Below are 13,630 nucleotides of genomic sequence, written 5' to 3'. Positions count from 1 at the left end.
GATTCTTTTTGTCCTAAGAACATATCCCACTAGGAAAGTGCCATCAAAATATTATATTCTAAACTCATTTGAATTTTTTTTTTCTTTTTTTGAGCCAGAGTCTCACTCTGTTGCCCAGGCTGGAGTGCAGTGGCACAATCTCAGTTCACTGCAACCTCCACCTCCTGGGTTCAAGCAATTCTCCTACTTTAGCCTCCTAAGTAACCGGGACTAAGGTGTGCGCCACCATGCCCAGCTAATTTTTGTATTTTTTTTTTTTAGTAGACATGGGGTTTCGCCATATTGGCCAGGCTGATCTTGAACTCCTGACCTCAGGTGATCTGCCCGCCTCGGCTTCCCAAAGTGCTGGGATTACAGGCATGAGCCACCGCACCCGGCCCCAAAATTTGTTTAAAACTTCTTTAAAAATGATTTGTCTTTTTCTTTAGAGACAAGGTCTTGCTATTTTGGCTAAGCTGGTCTCGAACTCCTGGGTTCAAATGATCCTCCCACCTCAGCCTCCCAAAGTGCTGGGATTATAAGCATGATCCATTGTGCCTGGCCCTGAAATTCTTTATATTGTTGTGGCAGAATTGGAAGATAGCTTGACAAAGACGTCGTTTCCTAATACCCAGGACCTTTGAATATAATGAGATATCACTCCTAGGATTATGTTATTTGACACAGTTGACCTTATGACAGGGATATTATCCAGGTAGACCTGACCTATCACATGAATCCTTAAAAGCAAAGAGCTCTCTCTGGCTGAAAGGGGAATTAAGGGGAAGCCAGAGAGATCAGGGTATAAGAAGGATTTGACATGCCTTTGCTGACTTTGAAGATAAGAGGGCCACATGAGGAAGAATTGCAGGCAGCCTCTGGGAGCAGAGTGTGGTCCCACTGCCAGCCAGCAAAGAAATGGGGGTTTCCATCCCACAGTGGCAAGGAACTAAATTCTGCTGGCAGCCTGAACAAGCTTGGAAGCAGAGTCACCTCAAGAGCCTCCATATAAGAGCTCAGATTAGCCAACACCTTCATTTTGGCATTCACATGAGCAGAAAACCCAACTGAACCTGCCTGGACTTCTCTCTAAAGTGTGAGATTAAAAAAAAAAGTGAGTGTTTCACCAGGTGTGTTGGCTCACACCTGTAATCCCAGCGACTCGAGAAGCTAAGGCAAGAGGATTGCTTGAGGCCAGGAGTTCAAGACCAGCCCAGACAACATAACAGAGTGTTTTAATCTGCCAAATTTGTGGTAATCATTTTGCAGTGATAGAAAACTAATGAAAGTTCTTATGCCACCAACTTGATATTCATCCTAGTTTTTCTTCAATTTCTGGAGGTTTTTTCGAGTTAACTTTTCACAAATTTGTAAAATACATACTTAGTTTCAAAGTCATACAGCAAGAAACCTTCCTAGAAACCTTGCTTTCTTTTTTATTCCTTCTCTTTGTTCCTTTCCCTTATTGGAAACCTTCTTTTTATTGTTTTTGGTTTGGTTTGTTTTTCCACTTTTAAGTGTAAGCAAATACCTATATATTTATTTTCTTTCCTTTTCTCACATAAAAGATAACATAGGCCAGGCATGGTGGCTCACACCTGTAATCCCAGCACGTTGGTAGGCCGAAGAGGGTAGATCATTTGAAGTCAGGAGTTCAAGGCCAGCCTGGCCAACATGGTGAAAACCTGTCTCTACTAAAAATGCAAAAATTAGCCAGGCAATAGTGGGGTGTGCCTGTAATCCCAGTGACTCAGGTGACTGAGGCAGGGGAATCGCTTGAGCCTGGGAGATGGAGGTTGCAGTGAGCTGAGATCGCACCACTGCCCTCCAGTATGGGTGACAAAGTGAGACAATGTCTCAAAAAAAAAAAAAAAGATAACGTATAACAAATATTCCTTCACCTTGCTTTTTTTCACTTAACATCTTTGAGGCCACTACATGTTAGTGTATAGAGATTTTTTTCATTCATTTATAGCACTGAATCCTGACTTATACCTCTAATCCCCTATTGACAGACATTTGGGCATTTTTAATCTTCTGTAATTACAAATTTATCCCAAATATATAATGTTGCCTTTTATTGGCAACAGAAGATAAATGTGTACTTGAGGATTTTTTTTTTATAGATCAAAAGATAAATGTACTTGAGGATACTTTCTTCCCCTGACACAAAATATGTGGAATTTTTTCCAACACCAATCAATTCTCTGACACCAACTGGGTATCCAACAATTCAATTCAATTCCGACACTAACTCCCTGAGATAGTGCAGACTCCACAGATTAGGGACTCAGTCCCACACACTGTCCCCACTTCAGGCACCACATGAATGTCCAGGGCCTCCAGTACTTCTGACCGACTTGGCTTCAGATCAGGAGTTCCCATGGCCAATAATTTCCTATCACAGCTCACAGAGCTCAGGAAAGCACTTTACTTACTTTGATGACTGGTTTATTACAAAGGATACAATTCAAGGGAAGCCAAATGGAGGAGAGATGTAGGACAAGGCAGTGGTGCGAACTCAGCTCACTGCAACCTCCACCTCCCCGGTTCAAGTGATTCTCATGCCTCAGCCTCCCATGGAGCTGGGACTACAAATGTGTGCCACCACGCTCGGCTAATTTTTGTATTTTTAGTGGGACAGGGTTTCGCCATGTTGGCCAGGCTGATCTCAAACTCCCGACCTCAAGTGATCCACCCGCCTCAGCCTCCCAAAGTGCTGGCATTACAGGAGTGAACCACTGCACCCGGCCCAATAATGCTCATTTCAATATATCAGCCCTAGTGGATGACATCACGAAGTGGTCAGACACTTGAAATTATAGACAGGATCACTGCAAATGTGACATAGATATATAAAGGTAGATCAAGTCACCTAACTTGTACTAGTAAATCTGATACCATGAGTGGCGTTGTTAATAGGTGATTTCCAAAATACTGAACAACTCTTGGTAAGGTTTGAGTAAATCAAAGTGCAATCTTCCCTCAATTTACATAGTACTTGCATTCCTAGACAAATTGCTGTACAACAAAACCACGCAAAAAAAACCCTCCGTGCGTATGTGTAAAATAATTTGTTTCAGACTTAGAAAAGTACGGACAGTTTTTATTGTCACGTGTGAGAGGAACTGTTCTTTTTGTGTAGGACTATTTCATGTACTGCAAGATGTCTGATATCCTGGGCCCCACCCAATAAATGCCTGGGGTGTCCTCTAATCATTGTGACAAACCCAAAATACCTTCCAAAATGTCATGTTAAGAACCACTGAGTTAGATGCTTTCTGTTCCAACAGAGAAATAAACCCACACTGATTAATAAATAAATAAATAAATATATATATAGGCTCTTGTTTCTGATCAGCCCAGTGGCGCACCAGTTTCAGGGAAGTCTTCATCTGAGGTCAAATGGTTTTACCATTCTATCAGTGGAGGCGTACTGTAAACAAATCAATAGAAAAATTGATACATATTTTATAAATTTGGATACATTGTATGTAGAAAAAGAAGAGAGCTATGAGAGAGAAAGAGCAGAGATCAGAGAATTTCTTTTAGATTGGTCAGGGGCTGAGTGCAGTGGCTCACATCTATAATCCCAGCACTTTGGGAGGCCAAGGTGAAAGGATAGCTTGAGCCCAGGAGTTAAAGACAAGCCTGGGCAACATAGCAAGATCCCATCTCTAATCAAAAAAAGGAGAGATTGGTCAGGGAAGACTTCTCTGAGGAGGTGACATTTAAGCTGAGATGTGAAGGGTAGGAAGGGCTTGACCTGTAAAAGAGTGGGGGAAATAACATTCCATGTGGAACAAATAGCATACTTCACAATTTTGCTTTCACCAGTTTTATGTGGACTGCTAGACTGAAATGATATTTTACATAAAACATGTTTCATATATAAATTATTCAACACACATGTGAGGTTCAGTTGGACAAGGCCTCTCATTTTAGTTTATAAGTCTTTGTGGATGTCTCTAAAACAGAATGGTTTATTAAACTAATTTGGGAAAGGAGAATTAGTGTGTATCTTTCTCTTTTTCTAAAAAAAAATACATTCTTGCACAAAATCAGTCACGTTTTTCACAATTATCACCTATACAATGATATACAGTGAAATAATAACAATTTGTCTGTTTTCTCTGCATCTGACTGAATTCACTCATAGCTCAATATTAGCTCCAGAAGGGAAAAAAAAATCTTAAGAGAGCAATTGAAAATGCATTTGTTGGCAGCAATTTCTATCCCTGAATGCACAGTAAGTTCTGAGCTTATGAGCTCAGAAAAAAGAAAAATCTTTGTGATAAATAATGTATTTGATAATGAGCAGCAGGAGAAAAAAAAATGTCTTCTGTTGAAGAGTTCAAAATGAAATAGAGTAAGTATGGGAAAAGGTTGCTCAGTATGAAGGACATCTTTTGCATCATGGATGGGTATGGAGCCAAAACAGCAGTTAACTGTTTATTTTTTACTCTCATTCTTGCCATGCCAGTCCGTGGCATATATTTTCAGACCTTTCGTGAATACCAATTTTCAAAAGGGTTTAGTTCTCCGAATTTATGACACTGGTGATTTAGTTACATGAACCTCATTTGACCTTTTCAACTCTACAGATAGGAAGGTATGAGTATCCCCATTTTGTATATGAATAAGCTGAGACTCAGGAAGGTTAACTCACTCCCTCAGGCTCATAGAGCTTAGCGGACAGCTGAGCCAGTGTAAATTAAATAAATAACAGGGATTTCAAAATAAGTGTCTAAAACACTCTTAAGAACAGAAAGCTTTAAGCTCCTTCAAGGGTCTGGCTTGCCGGGTGACCTAGACTCTAAGTGGAGTGTCAGCTTCCAGTTTTTGACCAAATAAAGCATTTATCCCATAGGAATATTAAGGCATCCATTTACTTTTTTCTTCCCATTATCCCATTTGTCCCTTGAGCAATGTGGGTGTTTGACAGGTGCCAGACAGTAAATTACTGTTCTAAATGGTGCCTCAGTGGCCCAATAATATTAATAATAAGGAAGCATCTCCCACAGTGTCAATCTGTAGACAAGGGAATAATTAATGTATTTATCAAAGCAGATGGATTTCAGAGGAATGTGAATCCGGCTGTAAGCACAGTGCCAGGGTTTTTTTTTTTTTTTGTCTTTTTTTTTTTCTTTTGCTGAAGTTTAGTGAACTTGGGCTTTGTAACTTCTTACCTGATTATTTTGTTGCCCTGTTTGTCCTTCCTTCTTTCCTTTTTTAGCAGTTCTACTCTGTGCTTCAACTTTTCATCCCCTTATTAAGACTGCTGCATAGAAAACGTAGGAGGCTGGAGACGGGCAGGGAAAGTGGGGAGTGAGAGAGGGAAAACAAACATTCTGAGAAGGAACTGTTCTGTCCCCCGAGCTGACAGCGCCCGCTCTTTGTTTTGTGATGACTGCTCCCTAGCCTTTTGGTTCCGAGGGAGTGCAGGGCAGCAGTGTGAAGACCTGTTTACGTCCACTCCCCACTCCCTGGGGCTGGCTTCGGGGCGGATTCACTGTGGTATTCACAGAGCCCGGGACAGAGCCTGGCAGGACGCAGATGCATGCTCGTGCCCGTCGGCTGGATGAATGAAAGGTGAGCAGCAAAGGCGATACCAGGATCTTCCACGGCGGGACTGGAGGAGGAGAATGGGACTGTGTGGAGCCTGCGGGAAGAATCTGAAAGTGTCTGTGTGATGGAGAGAGACATGGAAAAGGGGACGTCCCAGCGGCTGGAACTGGGACGGAAGAACGAGAACAGGGAAGGCCTGAGTTAGGGACCACAAAGGTTTTCAGGAGAAAAGTGGGGCGAGCCGAGAGGGTAAGGGCGAGACAAAGAGCAGCAGCCGAGGCTGTTCGTGGGAAGAAATGGGAAAGCAGCAGCCGGGAGGGCGGGCGAGCGGGCGGACGCGAAGGAAGGGGCGCGGGTGGGGAGGGGCGCCGGGAGCCGCGCGGAGCGGGGCGGGGCGGTGCGGGGCGCGGGGAGGCGGCTCGGGGCTTTGGGGGCCGGAGGGGCCCGGCCGGGCGTGAGGAAGGCGGGGCGCCGGCGCCGCAAAGTTACTTGGCCTGCGTTCGCCCGGGTCCGCGTGCTGGTGGCTGGCCCGCGGGAGGAGCGAAGCGGGGCTCGGCGGGCTGAAACCCGAAACCTCCAGTCCCGGAGCGCGGCGGGGAGGAAGGAAGCGGCGGCGGCGGTGGCCGAGGCGGGGAGGCGGCTGGGCCGGGGCCTGAGCTGCCGCGGCAGCGGCTCCTCGGTGAGCACCCGGCGTGGGACGCGGTCACGGGCCCGGGCCCGGGCGGAGGTGGAGGTCGGGATGGAGCCGGGCTAAACTCATTGTGCGGGGCTGAGGGCTCAGGGCGCGGGCCGGGAAGGGTCCCCGCCCCCACGGCGCTCCCCTTCTCCTTGCGCCCCTCTCAGAGGTTGGGGCTGTCCTCCGGCCGTACTGCGCCTTGCTTTGGAGAGCTGGAGCTCTTTGTGGGAAGATGTTGGGGGCGCGCCCCTCCCCTGCGGCCTGGGTCTTCTGAGAGGCCCACCCCATTCTACTGGGTGCAGCCCTTCCCCGTTTCTCCGGCGCCGCCCCAGGCCCCCTACCCAGTCCGCTGGATGGAAGGGCGTAGGTGCGTGCCCGGGACTCTGCCGATGCGGGCCGCGCCCCCTGGGGCCGAGAGACTTCACGACCCGCTCAGGGCAAAGGGTGTGGGGAGAAGCGGTCACGACCCTCGGCTGGAATCCGTGAGGACCAGGTGAGCAACCTTCTCCCAGCCAGGACTCAGGGCGCTGTCTCCCCGAGCCTGGGCGGACGGCGGATGGCGCGCCCAGAAGTGGCCCGGCGCCGCGGGGTGAGCGGCTCTACCTCTCAGATCTGCCTCTCAGATCTGCGGGAGGGAGATTCGGCTGGTTCTTGGAAAGGGGAGGACTTGACCAGCCCTCGGCGCCTTCTGGGCCAAGCTTAACCCCCATGCAACCTTTGGACAAAGGCATATGGGATGAGAACGTCTGTTGGATAAGTGGGGTGTCTCCTGTGCTTCCCGGAGATCTGCTTACCAGTAACCACACAGCTGCGCATTGGCATCGCTTTATATCACATCTTGGAGGCTATTTTTGCTCGTTATTGTACCTTTCATCCCTTTTGCAAAGTGCTTTCAAGAGCAGGTCATTTGATCCACCTCCCTGTGAAGCCGTGAGGAGGTGTGTGTGGTTTTGGAGGGAAAGAACCTCAGTTCCTTGATTGTCCAGTGGAGACACTGATAACCTCAGGTGAGCCTGTCTCAGCGTGCTAGGGGCTGGGGGAGGATGGCCATCCTTGTGGCTCCTCCGTGGAGCCAGGCGTGGATTCAGTCTGGCCTCTTCTCCCCTAGTGACCTGGACCTCCAGATGAGTTCTGGAGAGCTACTGCTTCAGGGGAATAGGCGGTTTTCCCTAGTAATCTATTTTACTGCAGCTACTGGGAGCGAGTGAAGAGAGGCATTTTTCAGGCCCTCAGGGCAGAAAGAGGAAGTGGGAGGGACCTCAGGTCACAGAGAAAGAGGCTCTTCAACTGTAACTGGAATCCATGGACCCATTTCTGTTACTTCTTCCAGAGCACCTCTCCCTGTCCTCCTCCACACCTGTCTTATTTTATACTTGTCAGGTGCTTACAAGCACTTTCGTATACACTTCTTCATTCACACAACAGCCTTGTGAAGCTCTGCTAGCCCATTTGATAGGTGAGGAAACTGAGGCTCAGGAGAGATGAAGCATTCTTGCCCAGCTAAATAAGCAGCCCAGATTGAACTCACATCTTTTGCCTTGGTAATGCTTTTCACGTGGTTTCCTGATGGCACACAGGTGGGTCCTTTAACTCAGGGCTTCTCCCTGCCCTGTAGCTCCACCACCATAACATCAAGAATAGAGACCCCTCATTAAGAGGCTTGCTTGACATTTTGGAACTAAATCCAAGGCCGCAACGATATCCAAACCATTCTCTTTGTGTTGCAGCCTGGTCCGCTGGGAGTCCTCTGAGAGGTGAAGGAGCACTGTGTGATCAGAGGGCTGTGAGCTCTCTGTTTGGGTTCTGAGGAAGACAGAATGGGCTGAACTGGAGCTGACCTAAATGTCAGCAAGAGGAGGTACAGTTCTGTGGTGTAAACTCCACTGCCAGTCGGGACCAGTCAGGAAGCCTGAGTGCAGGAGGCTGGTGGACAGGAGGGCTGAGTGGGAGCTGTGTGCTGCTAAGCCTGTCTCCAGTAAGGTGGCAGCTGCAGGTGCGGTAGGGCTCCATCACATGGTTGCCTGATCTTAGTTTTGGGGGAAGCTGTAAATTTTTACGGAAAAAAAGCTTCATATGTTTTTAAAGATAGCAACTGATTCACAACATTTTTTTAAAATGTGCATGCAGTTTAACCAAATTATGTGTGCAAGCTGCTTGTGACCTGCAGACCGCCCGTTTGCATCTTCTGTGTGAGACCTTGGGAAGCACTGACTGTCATTCTGAGATGCAGTAAAGCATGGCAGCAGGGGAGAAATGGTGTCTTCTTGCTGTTTTTCTATAAGAACAAAAAACATCAACAGAACTAGAGATAGCTATCAGTGCTACTTGGAGTTTGGAGGAGGGATTGACTTTATGACTCCATACTTCATTCATTCACCCAGTACTCATCTATGATTCTGTTTCTACACCAAGAGAAAAGGCTTACAACTAGTTTTAATCTATTTCCTTGCACATTTTATGTGCTCAGCAGGGGAGAGGACGGCATTCATGGCAAATATGTTTAGGGAGTGCTGGAGCATGAAAGAATTTGCGGTTGGCCAGGGGTAAAACATGAGGAGGTATATTTCAATTTTATTTTGGTTTGTGTTTGTTTTATACTCAAGCAATGGGTGAGAGAACACTGTGTTAAGAGCACGATCTGAAGTCAACCTACCTCCCAGCCCTGCCCCTTATAAACTTGTGACCTTAGGTAAATAATGTAAAGCATTCATGGAATATAGTAATTTTTCAAAACTAAGAGCTGTAAAATATTTTTTAAAACATAGTAACATTTAGGAAAATAAATTAAATTCCCTTCCACCTCTTCTCTATTCCTTCTCCCTACCTTTGAGATAACCACTGTAAATGTCTATCTTTTTAGCTCTTTTTCAATGTGCTCAATACGCTCACCAAGCCTGGAAACATAGACGAATATATAGTTTATTGATATTATATAAAACATGATAAAATAGTATTATTTACATTTCTGACTTTAGGACCAACCTGAATATATTGAATATACTTGAAAAAATACATAAATGAAGCTGGGCATGGTGGTGCACACCTGTAGTCCCAGTTACTTGGGACTGAGGTGGGAGGATTGCTTGAGCCTAAGAGTTCAAGTCCAGCATGGACAACATAGTAAGACTCTGTTAAAAAAAATAAAAACATAAATGGGGTTTATATAATAATGCTCTGTGGTTTACTTTTTTGATTTAACAGTATGACTTAGAAGTCATTCAGTAACAATAACAGATACATTGTACTTCATTCTTTTTAATAATAACATAGTATTTCATAGTGTCAGTTCCCTATAAATTATTTAAACATTCCCCTATTGATGGACTCTTAGATTGGCTTCCAACTTAATCTAGATTTTCTGTGTATCTTTATCTGTGTACATGTACGGTATTTCTGGGTAAAAATTTTTCCTGGATGTGAGATTTGTGGATCAAAGGAAATGTACATTTTAAGTGGTTATTTACGCAGAGTTCTCTTTGTTTAGTTAGGTCTGGAAGATTGTGTAGAAAAAGAGACTGAATTATTTACAGTATTTATTTAAGGTTATTTGTTTGAGAATAAGTAGTGAATTGGAAAGGTATAGCATTCAAAAGTTATAAAAGGCAATGTCTCCCTCCCACTCCTCTTTCCTAGCCCTCTTTTTCCTTTTTTGGATGTAACTAATTTTACCAGTTTTTGTGCATTCTTTCAGAAATAGTCCATGCACCTGCAAGCAAATAAAATGTACCTTCTCGGCTGGGCGCAGTGGCTCATGCCTGTATGTAATCCCAGCATTTTGGGAGACTGAGGCAGCAGATCATCTGAGGTCAGGAATTCAAGACCAGCCTGACCAACATGGTGAAACCCCATCTCTACTAAAAATACAAAAATTAGCCAGGCATGGTGGTGGACACCTGTAATCACAGCTACTTGGGAGGCTGAGGCAGGAGAATGGCTTGAACCCTGGAGGCAGTGGTTGCAGTGAGCCGAGACTGTGCCATTGCACTCCAGCCTGGGCAACAAGAGCAAAGCTCCGTCTTAAAAAACAAACAAACAACAACAACACAAACCCAAAAATATACCTTCTGTTTTCTCTCTTTCAGAAATAAATATGATAGCATATTATATGCCCTGTTCTACATAGGGCATTAGAAAAGTTTAACCTAGATCTTCGAGACCATTTTATATCAGTTATGTGCATTTTATTTTTATTACAGGCGTGTGCCACCACGCCTGGCTAATTTTTGTATTTTTAGTAGAGAAGGAGTTTCACCATATTGGCGAGGCTGGTCTCAAACTCCTGACCTGAGGGGATTTGCCCACCTCGGCCTACCAAAATGCTGGGATTACAGGCTTGAGCTACTGCGCCCAGCCAGTTATGTACATTTTAAATGCTGATGTATTCTTCCAAGTTTACCGTAAATTGATTGCTTATACTTCTTCTAATTCCTCCATCAAATTCTTTGCCAATTTTTTTAACTGAGTTGTTTGTAATTTCATCAACTTGTGAGGCTCTTTCTAAATTCTGGACTTTAATCCCTTTCTTGTTAATAAATCAAATATCTTTATGTCTTCTTCCCCAACTTTGCTTATTGTACCTTTGATTGTCCAGAAGTATTTAAGTTTTATGAAGTTAAATCTCTATCATTTTTCTTTGTTTTCATGTTTTCTGTCTTGCTTAGGAAGTCCCCTCCTATTTCAAGAGTACATTTTCCTAAATTTTCTCTTTTCTCTCCATTCTTTCTTTGCTTTTCTCCATTTAAAAATATTTTAAATTTCTGCTTTTCCTTTATGTATTTTCCCTCCTTGTCACTTTAGCCAATCTATACTTTCTTTGACATTTATAGTAACTTTTATTTTTTCTTTTTCTAACCAAGTCTTAAGGATGAGCTCTTCTCCAGGTGGGTGAGGAGGGAGAGATGGCATTCTGGGTGGTGAGAACAGTGTACAGAGCCATGGAGTTGAGAACAACAGTGAGTGTTTGGAGAACTGTGAGCAATTCAGGATGGTCGAGGTAGAGGATATCTGCAAATGAATAAATTCTGCAGGTGGCAGGGAATAGCACGAAATGGTCTGGCTGTGTAGGGGCCAATCAGTCTGCAATAGTTGGGAGGAGACATTGGTGCGGGGCGGGTGAGATCGAAGATATGAAGAAGAGAGAAACGCCTGTTAGTAGTCCAGGGAAAAGATGGTGAGGCTCTGAGCTGGGGTAATGGCAGTGAGGATGAAGTTTTGACTTAGAACTAATGATGCACTGGAAGTCTGTGATAGGAAATGGAACCAATTGCTTACGTTATCTCATTCAATCCTAGAGAGTCAGTATGGAAATCCACGGCTCAGACATGTTCATTAATACACCCATGGTGACACAGTCAGAAAGTGTCAGTCAGGGCCTAAACCCCATCAGGATTCCCTTAAGGAGTGGCCTAGGATGTCCTAGGCTTCTCTCCGGAGAGATTGGGTGGGTGGTGATGTTTTATCTAGGGTAGAGAAAAACATGAGGAATAGCATAGTGGGATGGTAGCAGCAGAGATGTGAATTCCATTTTGTGCATGTTATATCTGAGGTGCCTGAGTGTGACATATGGGAGACAACATCTACAAGGTGGGTGGATATGAATCTGGAGCACCAAAGAGTTTCTAGGCTATACATGGAGGTATTGGAGTCATCAGTGTTTAAGTGGGCATAGAGAGGGAGCATATAGCGAGAAGAGCTATCAGATAGGACTCTTTCTTTTGCAAGTGGTAGAATATCCAGTTCAAATCCACTTAAGCAAAAAGGAAAGCTATTGGCTCGTGTCATTAAAATGCTTGAGTGTATTTGGCTTCTGGTGTGGGTTCAGGGTTCAAGTGATTTTTAAGAGGACCCATTTTCTCCCTGGTTTTTGACCTTTCTTTTTGCTAAGATTCTGTGTGGTGATCCCAAGCAGCTCTGGCAAGGGGGAAAGCTGCAGGTTCAAATCCAATGTGAAAGGGGAACTGTCCTCCCAGCTGTTTCAGCAACACTGTCATTACGTCAGAGGAAGTTGGAAGATGCTGATTGGCGAGGCATAGGTCATGTGTCCCCATCCATGAAGCCACATGGATGCGGTGTGTGAAAAGGGTGGGTCTCCAGAGGAGCAACTGCTGGACAAGGGTAAGAGATATTGAGGAGGCTGACAGTTAATTTCCTCTGTAGATGAGAAAGGAAGAAATAGTGCCCCAGAGGGCATCTTGGAAAACTGCAGCACTTACAGGGTAGGATGATTAGCAGTAAGCAAGACTGGCAGGGAACCAAAGGATGGAGAGACAGGAGAGAGGAGCTCAGGGGAGACAAGGGAAGAGGGAGTCTCAAAAAAATGAAAGGAGTCAGAAGTGTCAGATGCTGCCGAGAGCTCAATAAGGGCCTATTGGGTTTGGCTAGGATGTTATGGTGACCTTGCCCAAAGCAAAGAGTCATTTATTTTGACCTTGGCTAGGACTACCCTCTAGAGGATTCCTGTGCTTACCTGTCTGCATTGCCCACCTCACCCCTGGGTTGGCCAGGTAAGGGCAGAGGTGTAGTGATGGCAGTCAGGAAATGTGTGCTTTGTCAGTAGTTAGGTCTATGACTGTGGGTAACTCATTTCAGCCCTTTGGGCTTTCATTTTGTCATCTGTAAAATGATAGACTAGAATGAGTTACTTTGAAGGCCTCTTTTAACTCCAAAATGTTGGCATCTTTAAGGAGATTAGTGATTCTAAACATTTCTTAACATCTCTGTTACCATGACCCTGGTCCAAGCCTTTGTCTCCACTTGGGCCACAGCGGTGGCCTCCTAACTGGGGTCCCTGCCTCCACGCTTGCCCCCTGCAGTCCACCCTTCACCCAGCAGCAGGCACAGTGACCTCTTGAAAACGTCAGTCATGTCTCTCCAGTGGCTTCCTCTCACACGTAGAATCCAATCCATACTCTTTCTCCACACCTGCAGTGCTTTTTGTAATCTGGCTCCCGACTGTCTCCAAAGTCTGCTGTTCTCTTCCTCACTCCTCTCCAGCTTTCTTGCTAATCCTTAAACACGCCGAGCTCATTCCAGCCTCAGGGCCTTTGCAAGGGCTCTTCCCTGGCCTGCCCGAGATTCCCTCGCATCATTTTCTGGTCTCTGCTCAAATGTCATGTCCTCGGAGAGCCTTCCCTGATGACCCACCCCCAACCCAGACACCCATTCCCTCTCCACTTACCCTGTTTGATCTTTCTTTACTGCACCTACTACCCAGAATTGTTTCCTATTTTTTAAATTTATTTATTTACTGTCTGTGTCCCCACCTCCAAAATGTAAGCTTCTGGATAGGAGAGATTTGAGCATGTCTTGTTCAGGGCTATGTCCCAGCTATAGAGTCGAGCTGGGCACAGAGCAGCTCTTCAGTAAACGTATTTTGTGTAGCTCAGTGAGGAATGGGAAAACAAGAAT

At 45.2% G+C, this 13,630-nt stretch overlaps 1 protein-coding gene across 8 annotated transcripts in view; it reads left to right on the top strand.

Moving 5' to 3' along the window:
- The first annotated feature begins 5,174 nt into the window (after nt 1-5,174).
- Nucleotides 5,175-13,630, top strand: part of GPR161 (G protein-coupled receptor 161) — a 58,298-nt gene continuing 49,842 nt past the window's right edge. For 2 of the 8 annotated variants that reach the window (XM_033198764.1, XM_033198761.1), the window contains exons 1-2: nt 5,175-5,571; nt 7,951-8,081. In XM_033198764.1, coding sequence (XP_033054655.1) covers nt 8,066-8,081 — 16 coding nt within the window. In that variant the 5' untranslated portion in view covers nt 5,175-5,571; nt 7,951-8,065. Of the gene's footprint in view, nt 5,797-5,969; nt 6,227-6,250; nt 6,717-7,950; nt 8,082-13,630 lie in introns of those variants that run through there. The other 6 variants (XM_033198765.1, XM_033198763.1, XM_033198762.1 and 3 more) reach the window with 5 other exon arrangements.

The sequence above is a fragment of the Trachypithecus francoisi genome, unplaced genomic scaffold (assembly GCF_009764315.1).
Source record: "Trachypithecus francoisi isolate TF-2019V2 unplaced genomic scaffold, Tfra_2.0 Lachesis_group5, whole genome shotgun sequence".
NCBI classification, from domain to species: domain Eukaryota; kingdom Metazoa; phylum Chordata; class Mammalia; order Primates; family Cercopithecidae; genus Trachypithecus; species Trachypithecus francoisi.
Note: the sequence above shows the minus strand (reverse complement) of the source record. Positions and strands in the feature narration are given on the sequence as shown.